The following is a 15,456-nucleotide window of genomic DNA, read 5'->3' on the forward strand; positions in this document are numbered from 1 at the left end:
GAGTATGTATGATTGTAACAGTGCCTGGCACAAAATTAGTGCTCAAAAATTAATTTTTGAGGAAATATAAAGAAGTAACTTATAATCATGGACATATAGCAGAATCTCCTAGGAAGTTTCCCCAAAACAGACATGCTTTTCCTGATGGTGTTTATTTAATAAGTCTGGTGTGGGACTGACATAAGAGTGCTGAGAAAATGTTTCCCAGGTGATTCCAATATGCACTCCAGATTAAAATCCACTCGTCTAGATTTTAGACAACTGATACATATTTGTGAAGCAAAAGAATTTAATCTTCTTTCATTATAGTTAGAGAAATTCACATATAGAAGTACTGTGATTTCATTTCATACAAAAATTAAGAGCTGGTTAAAGACTAGTCCAGAATGAAGAAGATTCAGCCACTCAAAGTCTTACTTTCCCCCCTTTATGTTCCCCCTTTCAGAAAGTTTTGGCTAGGAATACATGAGAAAAAACTTTGGGGCTGGGGATAGTAGGCTCAATATGAATCAGCAGAATGATGTGGCTTCCAAAAGACTTAACTATATCTGGCATCATTAAAAAGCTATAATGTGTTGGAATTTACAGCTGTTCTTCCCTGAACTGGTGAGACCACACCCACAGACATTTTAAAAATGAATCTGGAGTACATTAAAAGGAGAGAGACAAGAGTGGTTAAGGGGTTTGAAAATGTGCCATTTGAAGTACAACTAAAGGAGCTGGAAAGGTTTGGCCTGGAGAGGATAAGATTTAGGGGAGATATGGAAGTTCCCTTCAGATACCTGAAGAGATGCCCCATGGTAGAAGGTTTTATATATTTGCTTAGTATCACTTCAAAGGGTTGAACCAGAACCAAGGAGTGAAATTTTGAGGCTTTGCACAATATTAGCTTAACATTAAAAATAAACTTTGGCCAGGCCAGTATGGAGTAGACTCAAGCCTCAGAATAGGGAGAAATCAAATGACTTTTAAGGTTCCTTCTAACAAAGAAGTTCTTTGTACCATTACTAATGTTTAATTAAAACTATTCAAAGTTCTTGTTGAGGGACTTCCCTGGTGGTCCAGTGGCTAAGACTCCACATCCCCAATGCAGGGGGCCTGGGTTTGAACCCTGGCCAGTGAACTAGATCCCACATGCCTCAACTAAAGATCCAGCACGCTGCAAAGAGGATCCTGCATGCCACATCTGAGACCTGGCACAGCCAGATAAATAAATAAATATGTTTTTAAAGAGTTCTTATTGAAATTACAGATTCTTTTTACCTATTGAAGATCCTCATGGCAGCAGAGGAAAAAATAGCAATGATGTTAGAGTTGATAGATAAAAAACTTTTCCAAATTTCCCCAAAGTTCTTTCATTTTTTTTTTTTTTTTTTAATTTTTTGGCTGTGCAGTGGTGCATGTGGGAATCATAGTTCCCCAACCAGGGGTCGAACCCACGCCCCCTGCAGCGGAGGCATGGAGTCTTAACCACTGGACTGCCAGGGAAGTCCCAAAGTTCTTTTCATTTCTTAATTCCTTTTAATTCTATCCAGTAGATCATGTACTCCTTGAGCACTGGACCAGCAATCCAATGCAAGTAACCCATTAAGTTGGCTTAATTCCAGTCATATAAAGTGGATCTTTTAATTGGGTCAATTAAGTAAGAAGAAAAAGTTGCATTAAAATAGGCCACAGCACCTTGTACACTTTGAACAATAGAGACTCTTTTCCAGGACCAAGTGGACCACTGAGAGGATTAGGGAAAATGAGTATTTGGAAGATTCTGCATTATGGCTATGGGATTAGGGGATCTTAGGGGAAATACACAAAAAGCCCAGTTTCCTCTGCTAGCAAAGCTTAGTGCTAATCCCTCTAGCTTTCTTCTAACACTTGGAAGGAAGGAATCATCAGAGAATCCTTATAAATTTATCAAGTTTCCAAAAGGAACCCTGAGTTTTTTGTTCTACTCTCTACTTACCAAATCCTTGCTTTCTCATCTCTGAATTCTGCTTTCACTGTGCCAATTTTAAGACTTTAGAATCAGCTAGTTTCTCCCATTCTTTCACACCTGCCCAACTCAGCCTGTCCTCTTCCCTGGCCTGTCCTTTCCCTACTAAGCCCCATTTCCCTTCTTCCTTTGTCCTCTAGGATTACTGTTCTCTTGTCAAGAAAATATTCCACCCTTTTCTAGGACACTGAACCCACTTGCCTGCCTTGACAGAAATCTAGTTTTTTTTGTCTCATTCGTAGCCATCTCAAGAGTCCTTGCAAGTGTTTCCCTTTCATTTAGTAACTTTCTTCCCTTGCAAACCGTATGAAATGATACCAATTCTCTGGATCACAAGGAAGCATTATGTCATAGCATGGCATTCACGTTCCTCCACAAATTGGATACAGGCTGCTTTCTCAGGCCCACCTTTCACTAGTATTTACCATCCATCCTACAATCTTCTAGATGCACTGAATGACTTACCCACTATGCAGCAAACACAACAGGTACTCTTGTACCTTATGCCTTTGCTTCTGTTGTTCTCTCTGCCTGGTATGCCTCCCCTTTACTCATTATTTGTGTGGAAAAAGCCTGTTTATTTCCTCCCTTTCTTTGTAGTATATTGAAAGCTCTTTAAATAAAAGAATCATGTTTATTTGCCTTTGTTTTCCAAGTCTAGACCAGTGCCTAGCACATGGGAGGTAGCTAATACATCTCTATTCGATGACTGCAAGTTTAGTTTTGGAGGTTTTTTAAACTCTATAGTAGAAAGTTCTTATCTGAGGATCTCAGCTTATGAACTACCTTCTCAATTTCCAGTCATGGTAAAGGCTGGACTGGACTGAAAGAGCAGAATGGCAGCCACATCTCCTTCTCTTGTAACATTATCTTTACATTAAACGTGCAGGGACTAGTCAGGACTACATAAATACAATCTGCCTTAGGCCTGAGAGCCGACTGAAAGACTTAGTTCCACAGAGTTATAATTCAGGCTTACCCCATTTGAACCTTGTCTTGGAACGCTTAGGAAATCTCTGAACTTCAGTTCCACACTGTTTTGTTTTGTTTTTTTTGCGGTACGCGGACCTCTCACTGTCGTTGCCTCTCTCGTTGCGGAGCACAGGCTCCGGACGCGCAGGCTCAGCGGCCATGGCTCACAGGCCCAGCCACTCCGAGGCACGTGGGATCTTCCCGGACCGGGGCACGAACCCGTGTCCCCTGCATCAGCAGGTGGACTCTCAACCACTGCGCCACCAGGGAAGCCCTCCACACTGTTTTTCAACAACATTCTTCAGCTAACATTTACTGGCCTCTTAGTATATGCCAGACCCTCTGCTAGGTGCTGGAGATGCAAATATGACCAAACAGAAAATTCCTATCTCTACGGAACTCAGAGTCAAGCAAGGAAGACAGACAAGTAAATAGACATTTAATGTGTTCATTCATTCAGCAGATATTTACTATATCCTAAACAAGGGTCATATAACAATGTAGAGGAGCTGGCTATGGGAGCAGAAAGGAATAAGTACCCAATTCTCCCTACAACTGCAAATACACTGTAAAAAATAAGAGTTTACTAAAAGGACAAGGCCATCTTGACCATAACAGAGAAGAGAAAAATTAGTAATATTTATACAAAGTTAGAGAAAATGACAAAATAAACCAAGTCCTGAGAACTATAAGGAGTTCAGAATTCTGGAAAATAAAGTATTATAGGAATTAAAGAAAATGAAGCTGGAGATATTTATAGAAGCAAAACCAAGAAAAATCCTTAGGTGCCATTCAAGAAGTTCACATTCAATGTAGGCAACAGAAAACAATTGAAGGATTAACTGGGAGAGGGAGAGTCAAATCAGATTTGTAATTCAAAAGATGTGTTAGGGGGAAATGAAATGGGAAATAGGTCAGTTGCGAGCCTGTGACAAAGGTCCAAGAAAGGCGTAATGAGGGCTTTAAACTAAGGTAAAGGAATACAAGGAGACAAATTTGAATGAAATTTCATTGGTGAATTTGAAAAGATTTGGATGGAATATATGTTGGAGATGAAAGCGAGAAAATGAATCTGCTCAGGGGCTATGTCCATTGATGTAAACTGGTAATATAAGAGGAGGAGCAAGATAGGAAGGAGGGAGATACATATGGTAAAAAAGACATGTGCCTGAACGAGGAAACACTGCAACAACAGTATCAATGAATTAAGAACTGCACCACCGGATACAGTACACATCTTTATATATTCCTATCTATTTACCTATCTAATTTATAGTGATTTTTTGTTTGATTGGGTTTTGGTTTTGTTTTGTTTTTTGGATGAATTGGCTGCATCACAGGCAAGAAATGACCTCCTTCTCCATAATGTTTCTACTTAAGAGAAGTAAAAATTACGGTGGTTCTATGAGAAATAATTGGGAAATCAACTCTCAAACCGTGTTTCATGAGCATCTTAAGACCTGTGATTAACTTCAAATGAAGCATTTCAGTGATTCCTCATTGAGTTATGAACATACGTAATAATTCCCAAGGCTAAAATGAAAAGAACACACGGCAAAACACAAAAGGCTATTTCTTGAGTGTTGAATTTGAGTCTCATGTTTTAAGAGGGACACACCAGGATAGTTACTAGAGTGTGCCCAGAAAAAGGCAACCAGTGGGGCAGAGAACGTGAAACCTGTTATATGGGGAACTGTTAAGGCTTTAAGGCTGATAATGAAAAGACTTAAAGAAGTTATGACAGTTGTTATCAAATGGTTCAAACACTGTCATTTGTTAATACTGGCCCCAGAAGGCAGAGCTAAGTCCACTGGTGCCAGTTGCATGGAGCCAGGTTCTGGGGTCAATGAAAAGAAAAATGTTCCAGCAAGTAGAGCAGCCAAACAATTAAATCATCTCCTCAGGTGATGAGATCCCCGTCACCAGCAATATTTAAGGAGGAATGAGATAACCCCTTGAGAGTATTTGTAGAGAGAAGGATTGTATTAGGTAAGATATATTCCCATTCTAAAATTACACGTTCCAGAATATTGTGGAGTAACACTTTGGAGTTGGGTGTGGCTAAAGTTTTCTACATGGCATAGTGCCTGTAATTCTGGGCATAAAGCTAATCATATAAATTGAGAGTTGTCTATGTCAACTTAAATACTATTCTACCTTTGTCTAGCCATGTCCTTGGTGTTAAATTCCTGCCACTGGAACTGTTCATTGGTGCTTAAATTTATCTGTTAAGATTGGATATTATGAGTTGCCCTTGACCTTACCCTCACTCTCAGTAAATAAAAAAATTTAGAAGGTAAGGCTTATCTTCCATGGAACTGTAGGCATACAACAGGACTGAGAGTTTACTTTTACTTCCTTCTCCCTGTGGTATAAAGCCTCTTTGTTAATAAGAGTACAAGTACAGATGTGTTTCCCATATTCCCCTCACCCTTTTACTTTGCACCTCATTTTCCGTATACTTTTAAGGCCATTTATCATTTCCTCATGTCCCTATTTCATTCCCCAATTGAAAGACTATGTTAGGGAGGAGGCAGGTATTGGTTGGGAAGCAGATCAGGAGAAATATCTTCCAAAGACAAAGTAGAAAAGAGTAAGCTACTGAGGTTAATATGATTATATTCTGGTGGTGGTAGGCTAAGGTGATCAAGTGAAGGTGTAACCTCCGTGGTACAGACAACTAGCCTGTATTCCTTTGGATTTTCCATAACATGGTAATTGTTAATAGGATTAGTGTTCATACTGAGGTAATTTTAATTTTACACTTAAAATTTCGATTTTTCTCTTTAGGGATAAAGACATTGCCCTCACAAAATGAAATGATAAAAGAAATAGCTAAGGTTCGAGAGGATATGGCCAAAAGGTAAGAATTCTCCTAGGAAGATAGGTGGTTACTTTTTCCCACTTCTTTCTTAATAAGAGCAATGTTGTACTGTATTTATTGTCCTCGTGTCTGTTTAAGGATTTAGATTATATTTTGGAGGAAAAGGAAATAATAGTTTGTGACAATAGAATAGAGAAATACCACCAAGTAGTTTGAATATGGATGGGAAAGGAGAGAAAAGCTTAAGAACATTCTATGTTTAGGGCCTAAAAGAAAAGTCAAGTAGGAAAAACCACATGGAGAGAAAACCAGGTATATTATTTTGGCAAGGATTACTTGAAGGGCTGTTAGAGCTGCCAGAGAAAGGAAAGGCAGTGATGAATTAATGAGAGGTAGATATGGTTAAATTACAAATCTGTAGGTAGATTACAAATCTGCAGAGGCCACTTTGCTGGCTGTCATGTGACAGCGTACTTAGGTCACAGTGGCTCTTGGTATGAGTAATCTATAGGATCTGGGAAGGTGGTACCATCAGCCAATATTTTAGTGCTTGGGTGGACACATTTAGCAATCTGAATTTCAGAACTTGTGTTTATTCACTTGGTGATCTTTATTTGAACAAAGTCTGTTGATGAAGTTCCTAAATTTTTGTGGAAAAGTCAGAGGCACAATCATCCCATGCCCAAAGATGTGGTTTTCTTCAATTGATTATACCAGCATAACTCTCCCTTCTGCACGGAGGAGAAAGACATTTTTTATTTAACCCTGATACCCTTTCTAGGTGCTTTCCTATTTTCCTCCTTCCTTTCACTGCCAAACTCCTACAAAATATAATCTACATTACATATATTGACTTGTAATACTTTCCTCTTTGTTCTCAGCTTATCTATTTCTTCCACATCCTTCAAGAACTTATCATAGCTCGATTTTAACTACCCTCTTCTACATTTCTATTTAGGAGTATAATACCACATGATTTACCAAAAGTCTTATATTCTTCTCTGTTTCATGTGTATCTATCTTATCTAGTCCAGTGGACTATAAGGCCCTTAAGGATAGAGACAGTGTCTTTCTTCTCTATTTTCTACAGCTCCTAGCCCAATATTGAGCCAAGAGCAGATAGAAAGCATTGATTAATTGATGGATTGACTGAATTGTTAATAGGCATGGCTTCTGTCTTCTCTGCTTCAGGTATGTGGACAGCCAACGCCATACCATTCAGGGAGACTATATAGATACCATGGATGAGCTTGCTGATCTGGTGGGCGTCAGGCCCAATCTGCTGTCCCTGGCCTTCACTGACCCCAAATTGGCATTACAGTTATTTTGGGGACCCTGTACTTCAATCCAGTATCGGCTACAGGGCCCTGGAAAGTGGGATGGAGCTCGAAAAGCTATCCTCACCACAGAAGATCGTATCAGGAAGCCGCTAATGACAAGAGTAACTGAAAGCAGCAATTCCACAACTTCAACAATAACAATGGCCAGGTTTATGCTGGCTGTGGCTTTCTTTGCTATAATTATGACCTATTTTTAGCTGTTCCATTGTCATTGTCCCAGTTTTCTTTGAAAGCTGGATCTGGAGATGCCTTTAGAACCTGACAAGATTGAACAACTCTCAGCTTCACATTGCCCAGAAATCTACTTTTATTTCTCTTTCCAAAGCATTAATCCTTTTTCCTCTTTTCCCTACAGTGAAATCTCAGCTTTTCATTTGTACTGACTTGCCTCCCTTACTCTTATAACCCATCACTTTTTCCTTCCAGTAATTCCTGGACTGTGAGCTCAGGTACTCTGTTAGTCATCTTTGTTTGTCCTTAGCAGAGTTCCTGACATGTGGTAGGCACTTTCTTTTCTTTTTTTTTTTTTTTACATCTTTATTGGCGTATAAATGCTTTACAATATTGTGTTCGTTTCTGCTGTACAACAAAGTGAGTCAGCTATATGTATACATATATCCCCATATCCCCTCCCTCTTCAGCTTCTCTCCCACCCTCCCTATCCCACCCCTCTAGGTCATCACAAAGCATCGAGCTGATCTCCCTGTGCTATGCAGCAGCTTCCCACTAGCCATCCATTTTACATTTGGTAGTGTATATATGTCAGTGCTGCTCTCTCACTTCATCCCAGCTTCCCCTTCCCCCCCCACCGTGTCCTCAAGTCCGTTCTCTAAGTCTGTGTCTTTATTCCTGCCCTGCCCCTAGGTTCATCTGTACCGCTTTTTAAAATCGCATATATATGCATTAGCATATGGTATTTGTTTTTCTCTTTCTGACATACTTCACTCAGTATGACAGATTCTAGGTCCATGCACCTCAGCACAAATAACTCAATTTCGTTCCTCTTTATGGCTGAGTAATATTCCAATATATATATGTGCCACATCTTCTTTATCCATTCATCTGTTAATGGGCACTTAGGTTGGTTCCATGTCCTGGCTATTGTAAATAGTGCTGCAATGAACATTGTGGTACATGACTCTTTTTGAATTACGGTTTTCTCAGGGTATATGCCCAATAGTGGGATTGCTGGGTCATATGGTAGTTCTATTTGTAGTTTTTTAAGGAACCTACATACTGTTCTCCATAGTGGCTGTATCAATTTACATTCCCACCAACAGTGCAAGAGGGTTCCCTTTTCTCCACACCCTCTCCAGCATTTATTGTTAATAGATTTTTTGCTGATGGCCATTCTGACCAGTGTGAGGTGATACCTCATTTTGGTTTTGATTTGTATTTCTCTAATGATTAGTAACATTGAGCATATTTTCATGTATTTGTTAGCTATCTGTATGTCTTCTTTGGAGAAATATCTATTTAGGTCTTCTGCCCATTTTTGGATTGGGTTGTTTGTTTTTATGATATTGAGCTGCAGGAGCTGATTGTATATTTTGGAGATTAATCCTTTGTCAGTTGCTTCATTTGCAAATACTTTCTCGCATTCTGAGGGTTGTCTTTTCCTCTTGTTTATGGTTTCCTTTGCTGTGCAAAAGCTTTTAAGTTTCATTAGGTCCCATTTGTTTATTTTTGTTTTTATTTCCCTTATTCTAGGAGGTGGGTCAAAAAGGATCTTGCTGTGATTTATATCATAGAGTGTTCTCCCTATGTTTTCCTCTAAGCGTTTTATAGTGTCTGGCATTACATTTAGGTCTTTAATACATTTTGAGTTTATTTTGTATCTGGAGTTAGGGTGTGTTCTAATTTCATTCTTTTACATGTAGCTGTCCAGTTTTCCAAGCACCACTTATTGAAGAGGCTGTGTTTTCTCCATTGTATATTCTTGTCTCCTTTATCAAAGACAAGGTGACCCTATGTGCATGGGTTTATCTCTGGGCTTTCTATTCTGTTCTATTGATCTATATTTCTGTTTTTGTGCCAGTACCATACTATCTTGATTACTGCAGCTTTGTAGTATAGTCTGAAGCTGGGGAGCCCGATTCCTCCAGTTCCGTTTTTCTTTCTCAAGATTGCTTTGGCTATTTGGGGTCTTTTTTTTTTTTTTTTTTTTTTTTTTTGCAGTACACGGGCCTCTCACTGTTATGGCCTCTCCCATTGTGGAGCACAGGCTCCGGACGTGCAGGCTCAGTGGCCATGGCTCACGGGCCCAGCTGCTCCGCGGCATGTGGGATCTTCCCAGACCGGGGCACGAACCCATGTCCCCTGCATCGGCAGGCAGATTCTCAACCACTGCGCCACCAGGGAAGCCCTATTTGGGGTCTTTTGTATTTCCATATAAAATTGTGGAATTTTTTGTTCTAGTTCTGTGAAAAATGCCACTGTTAATTTTATAAGGATTGCATTGAATCTGTAGATTGCTTTGGGTAGTATAGTCATTTTCACAATATTGATTCTTCCAATTCAGAAGCATGGTATACCTCTCCATCTGTTTATGTTATCTTTGATTTCTTTCATCAGTGTTTTATAGTTTTCTGAGTACAGGTCTTTTGCCTCCTGAGGTAGGTTTATTCCTAGCTATTTTTTTTTGTTGTTGTTGTGATGATAAATCGGATTGTTTCCTCAATTTCTCTTTCTGATCTTTTGTTGTTAGTGTATAGGAGTGTAAGAGATTTCTGTGCATTAATTTTGTATCCCGCAACCTTACCAAATTCATTGGTTAGCTCTAGTAGTTTTCTGGTGACATATTTAGGATTTTCTATGTATAGTATCATGTCATCGGCAAACAGTCACAGTTTTACTTCTTTTCCAATTTGTATGCCTTTTATTTCTTTTTCTTCTCTGATTGCTGCGGCTAGGACTTCCAATACTATGTTGAATAATAGTGGCAAGAGTGGACATCCTTGTCTCTGATCTTAGAGGAAATGCTTTCAGTTTTTCACCACTGAGAATGATGTTTGCTGTGGGTTTGTCATATATGGCTTTTATTACGTTGAGATAGGTTCCCTCTATGCCCACTTTCTGGAGTTTTTATCATAGATGGGTGTTGAATTTTGCCAAAAGCTTTTTCTGCATTTATTGAGATAATCATATGGTTTTTATTCCTTGATTTGTTAATATGGTGTATCACATTGGTTGTTTTGCATATATTGAAGAATCCTTGGATCCCTGCAATAACTCCCACTTGATCATGGTGTATAGTTCTTTTAATGTGTTGTTGGATTCTGTTTGCCAGTATTTTGTTGAGGATTTTTGCGTCTATGTTCATCAGTGATATTGGTCTCTAATTTTCGTTTTTTGTGATATGTTTGTTTGGTTTTGGTATCAGGGTGATGGAGGCCCTTGTAGAATGATTTGGGAGATTTGGGAGTGTTCCTCCCTCCACAATTTTTCGGAAGAGTTTGAGAAGGATAGGTGTTAACTCTTCTCTAAGTGTTTGACAGAATTCTCCTGTGAAGCCATCTGGTTCTAGAATTTTGTTTGTTGGAAGATTTTTAATTACAGTTTCAATTTCATAACCTGTGATTGGTCTGTTTATGTTTTCTAATTCTTCCTGGTTCAATCTTGGAAAGTTGTACTTTTCCAGGAATTTGTCCATTTCTTCCAGGTTGTCTGTTTTATTGGCATAGAGTTGCTTGTAGTAGTCTCTTATAATCTTTTGTATTTCTGTGGTGTCAGTTGTAATCTCTCCTTTTTCATTTCTAATTTTATTGATTTGAGTCCTCTCCCTTTTTTTATTGATAAGTCTGGGTAAAGGTTTATCAATTTTGTTTATCTTCTCAAAGAACCAGTTTTTAGTTTTATTGATCTTTGCTATTGTTTTCTTTGTTTCTATTTCATTTATTTTTGCTCTGATCTTATGATTTCTTTCCTTCTACTACCTTTGGGTTTTCTTTGTTCTTTTTCTAGTTGCTTTAGTTGTACGGTTAGATTGTTTATTTGAGATTTTTCTTGTTTCTTGAGGTGAGCTTGAATTGCTATGAACTTCCCTCTTATAACTGCTTAAGCTGTGTCCCATAGGTTTTGGATCATTGTGTTTTCGTCATCATTTGTTTGTAGGTATTTTTTGATTTCTTCATTGATTTCTTCATTGATCTCTTGGTTATTTAGCAGCGCACTGTTTAGCCTCCATGTATTTGTGTTTTACTGTTCTTTTTCCTGTAATTGCTTTCTAATCTCATAGCATTGTGGTTGGAAAACATGCTTGATATGATTTCAATTTTCTTAAATTTTCCAAGGCTTGATTTGTGATCTGTTCTGGAGAGCATTCCATGTGCACCTCAGAAGAAAGTGTATTTTTCCACTTTCAGGTGGAATGTCCTAAAAATATCAATTAGGTCTCTTTGGTCTATTGTGTCTTTTAAAACTTGTGTTTCCTTATTTATTTTCTCTCTAGATGATCTGCCTATTGGTGTAAGTGGGGTGTTAAAGTCCCCCACTACTATCGTGTTACTGTTGATTTCCCCTTTTATGGCTGTTAATATTTGCGTTATGTATTGAGGTACTCCTATGTTGGGTGCATAAATATTTATAGTTGTTACGTTTTCTTCTTGGATTGATCCCTTGATCATGATGTAGTGTCCTTCCTTATCTCTTGTAACAGTCTTTATTTTAAAACTATTTTATCTTGTATGAGTATTGCTACTCCAGCCTTCTTTTGATTTCCATTGGCATGGAATAACTTTTTCCATCCCCTCACTTTCAGTCTATATGTGTTCCTAGATCTGAAGTGGGTTTCTTGTAGATAGCATATATAAGGGTCTTGTTTTTGTATCTATTCAGCCAGTCTGTTTCTTTTGGTTGGAGCATTTAATCCATTTACATTCAAGGTTATTATCAACATGTATGTTCCTATTACCAGCTTCTTAATTGATTTAGGTTTGTTTTTGTGGGTCTTTTTCTTCTCTAGTGTTTCCCACTTAGAGAAGTTCCTTTAGCCTTTTGTTGTAAAGCTGGTTTGGTGGTGCTGAATTCCCTTAGCTTTTGCTTGTCTGTAAAGCTTTTGATTTCTCCATCAAATCTGAATGAGATCCTTGACAGGTAGACTAATCTTGGTTGTCAGTTTTTCTCTTTCATAACTTTAAATATGTCCTGCCACTCCTTTCTGGCTTGCAAAGTTTCTGCTGAAAGATCATCTGTTAATCTTATGGGGATTCCTTTGTATGTTATTTGTGGATTTTCCCATGTTGCTTTCAATATTTTTTCTTTGTATTTAGTTTGTAATAGTTTGATTAATATGTGTGTCAGCATGTTTCTCTTTGGGTTCATCCTGTATGGGACTCTCTGCACTTCCTGGAGTTGACTGACTATTTCCTTTCCCATGTTACAGAAGTTTTTGACTATAATCTATTCAAATATTTTCTCAGACACTTTCTTTTTCTCTTCTTCTTCTGGGACCCCTCTAATTCAAATGTTGGTGTGTTTAATGTTGTCCCAGAGGTCTCTGAGACTGTCCTCTGTTCTTTTCATTCTTTTTTCTGCTCCCTGCACGATTCTGCTCCTTCCACCATTTTATCTTCCAGCTCACTTATCCGTTCTTCTGCCTCAGTTATTCTGCTATTGATTCCTTCTAGAGTATTTTTAATTTCAGTTATTGTATTGTTCATCACTGTTTGCTCTTTAGTTCTTCTAGATCCTTGTTAAATGTTTCTTGTATTTTCTCCATTCTGTTTCTGAGATTTTGGATCATCTTTACTATCATTGCTCTGAATTCTTTTTCAGGTAGGTTGCCTATTTCATCTGCATTTATTTGGTCTTGTAGGTTTTTACCTTGCTACTTTGTCTGCAACATATCTTTGTCATATTTATTTTTTATGGGTGGGGCTGTATTCCAGTCTCACTGGTTGTTTGGCCTGAGGCGTCCAGCACTGGAGTTTGCAGGCAGTTGGATAGAGCTGGGTCTTGGTGCCAAGATGAGGATCTTTGGGAGGCCTCACTCTGATTAATATTCCCTGGGGTCTGAGGATCCTTGTTAGTCCAGTGGTTTGGATTCAGAGCTCCCACCACAGGAGCTCAGGCCCAACCTCCAGCCTGAGAACCAAGATCCTGCAAATCGTGGCATGGTTAAAAAAAAAAAAAGAGAGAGAAAAGAAGGAACAGTACAATAACAATGAATAAAAAACAAAATAAAATTAGAAAGATAAAAAATGTATTAGGACAAATAAAAATATAATTGAAACAACTGCAACAAGGTAAAACAAAACCACAACAGAAAAAAGAAAGAAAAAAAAAAAAAATGACGGGGGGCCTTCCCTGGTGGTGCAGTGGTTGAGAGTCCGCCTGCTGATGCAGGGGACACGGGTTTGTGCTCCGGTCTGGGAAGATCCCACATGCCGCGGAGCGGCTGGGCCCATGAGCCATGGCCGCTGAGCCTGTGCGTCCAGAGCCTGTGCTCTGCAACAGGAGAGGCCACAACAGTGAGAGGCCCATGTACCGCAAAAAAATAAAAATAAAAACAGAACAAAACAAAAAAAAAAAAGAGGGGGAAACAAGCCAAAAGGAGCAGAACAATAACAAAGTAAAAAGAATAAAATAAAATAAGAAAAATAAAAGATTTATTAGAAAAAATAAAAATATAAATGAATCAACAACAAGGTAAAACAGAACCCCAATCTAAAAGAGGAAAAAGAAAAAGAAAAAAAAAAAGCCTTGGCTATGGGGGGCAGAGTTTAGGCAGGGGTGGAACTTAGGCAGTGGTGGGGGTGACTTTTGAGCATGGGGCAGGGCCTAGTCAGGGTGACATTCAGGCGTGGGGTGGAGCCCTGCTTAGGACCTGCCCGTGAAAGGGGAGAGGTAGCACCTCCAAAGGAGGGCCCTCGGAATGTGGAGTTCCGAAGTTTGGAGGTAAGGCCCTGGGTGAGGGCGTATGGATGGGATTTAGGCCCAGCGTGGTTGGAGGGGCTCTCAGAGGGGCTCTCCGAGTGTAGAGGTAGGGCCCTGGGCGGGATGTAGGGGTGAGGCTTGGGCTCTGTGTGGCAGGAGGGAGGCTCTGAGGGAAGAGGATTAGGCTGGGGAGCTCCCCGGTGCCCAAGTGCACAGGGAAAACACTGGCCGGGTTCTCTTCCATTCCTCCAAGCCCCCTCTCCCCGGGTCTCCCCCAGGCTCTCCCCCATCCCCGCTTGACCGCTAACCGTGGGTGGGTCCCACTGGGTGTAGGACTCCTCCCCTCCCCCAGCCACCCCTCAGGGGTGCTGGTCCTGTAGGTCCAGCCTTTACTTTTTCTCCCCTTTCCCTCCCTCCCACTCCCTCAGGACCCGCATGGCTGGAGGGGGCCTCAGTGAGCAGAGGATCAGGCCCGGTTTCTCAGCAGGCTCCTGGGGGCCCAAGTGGGCGGGGGAAACCTGGTCATGCTGCCTTTTGCTCCTCTGCCCTCCCAATGACCAATTTTCCCCTGCAAGAGTGGGATCCCTTCCCTTCCCCCAGCCACCGCTCAGGAGTGCCAGTCCCGTCCTGCCTCCACTTCTCCTCCCCCCTCACATGCCGCATGCCCCACATCCTTCCTGGTGGCTGGGGGTTCCTCCCATCCCCTTAGGTGTCCGTGGTCCCCCACCAGTACCTGGTAGGTGCCTTAGTTGTGCAGAGACGCGAATTCCGCGTCCTCCTAGTCTATCATCTTGACTCCACCCTTGTGGTAGGTGCTTAATAAATGTTTGCTGTCATTTATCAAATATTATGGTGGGGAGCATAAGCCAATATCTACATAAGAAATGGGTGACTCCATGTAACTGTGCTTCTGACAGTATTTGGTTTTCCACTGGAAGTTTAATCTTTTTTAAAGATTAAATTAAAAATACTCTAGAAGGAATCAATTTATTTGTTTTTAATATTGTAACTAAATGTATTTTTCCTGAGAGATAAGGGAAATAATGGATTTATAACAGTTGTATATATCTAAGATAAGATATATAGATACTTAAACACTTTGTTTCACTAGCTGTTCACTAGGGTGTCTGATACCTTGTCATTTTCACTCTTTTCCTCTAAGCAAAACATCTCTATTTTCTCAATGAAGAAACTACCTTCAACTTTCTAGGCTCATGGATCATTCTAACAATCTAGCAGCTGCCAACATGTTCAACTTAGCTGAAAAACTTGGGATTTTAAATGAGCTGTCCAGTCTTTTTTGATCTCTTAGTTCCTGTATTAGGATACAAGACTTTATCTTAGAACTATGATAAGTAGTCATCAACTGCTGTGGTGTGGCCTACAAATGTGATTGGATTTTCTCCTCCCACCTCCTACTTTCTCCCCTCCTCACCCTCCCACACAGAGAGCCT

The 15,456-nt window shown here is 39.9% G+C and overlaps 1 protein-coding gene across 2 annotated transcripts in view; it reads left to right on the forward strand.

The window, feature by feature from the left end:
- LOC132481960 (flavin-containing monooxygenase 5-like) overlaps positions 1 to 7,323 on the forward strand; it is a 29,950-nt gene extending 22,627 nt beyond the window's left edge. The window contains exons 7-8 of one of the 2 annotated variants that reach the window (XM_060086917.1): positions 5,753 to 5,825; positions 6,978 to 7,323. In XM_060086917.1, coding sequence (XP_059942900.1) covers positions 5,753 to 5,825; positions 6,978 to 7,323 — 419 coding nt within the window. Of the gene's footprint in view, positions 1 to 5,752; positions 5,826 to 6,977 lie in introns of those variants that run through there. The other variant, XM_060086926.1, reaches the window with a different exon arrangement.
- Positions 7,324 to 15,456: the final 8,133 nt, after the last annotated feature.

Source organism: Mesoplodon densirostris, chromosome 2 (assembly GCF_025265405.1).
Source record: "Mesoplodon densirostris isolate mMesDen1 chromosome 2, mMesDen1 primary haplotype, whole genome shotgun sequence".
NCBI lineage: Eukaryota > Metazoa > Chordata > Mammalia > Artiodactyla > Ziphiidae > Mesoplodon > Mesoplodon densirostris.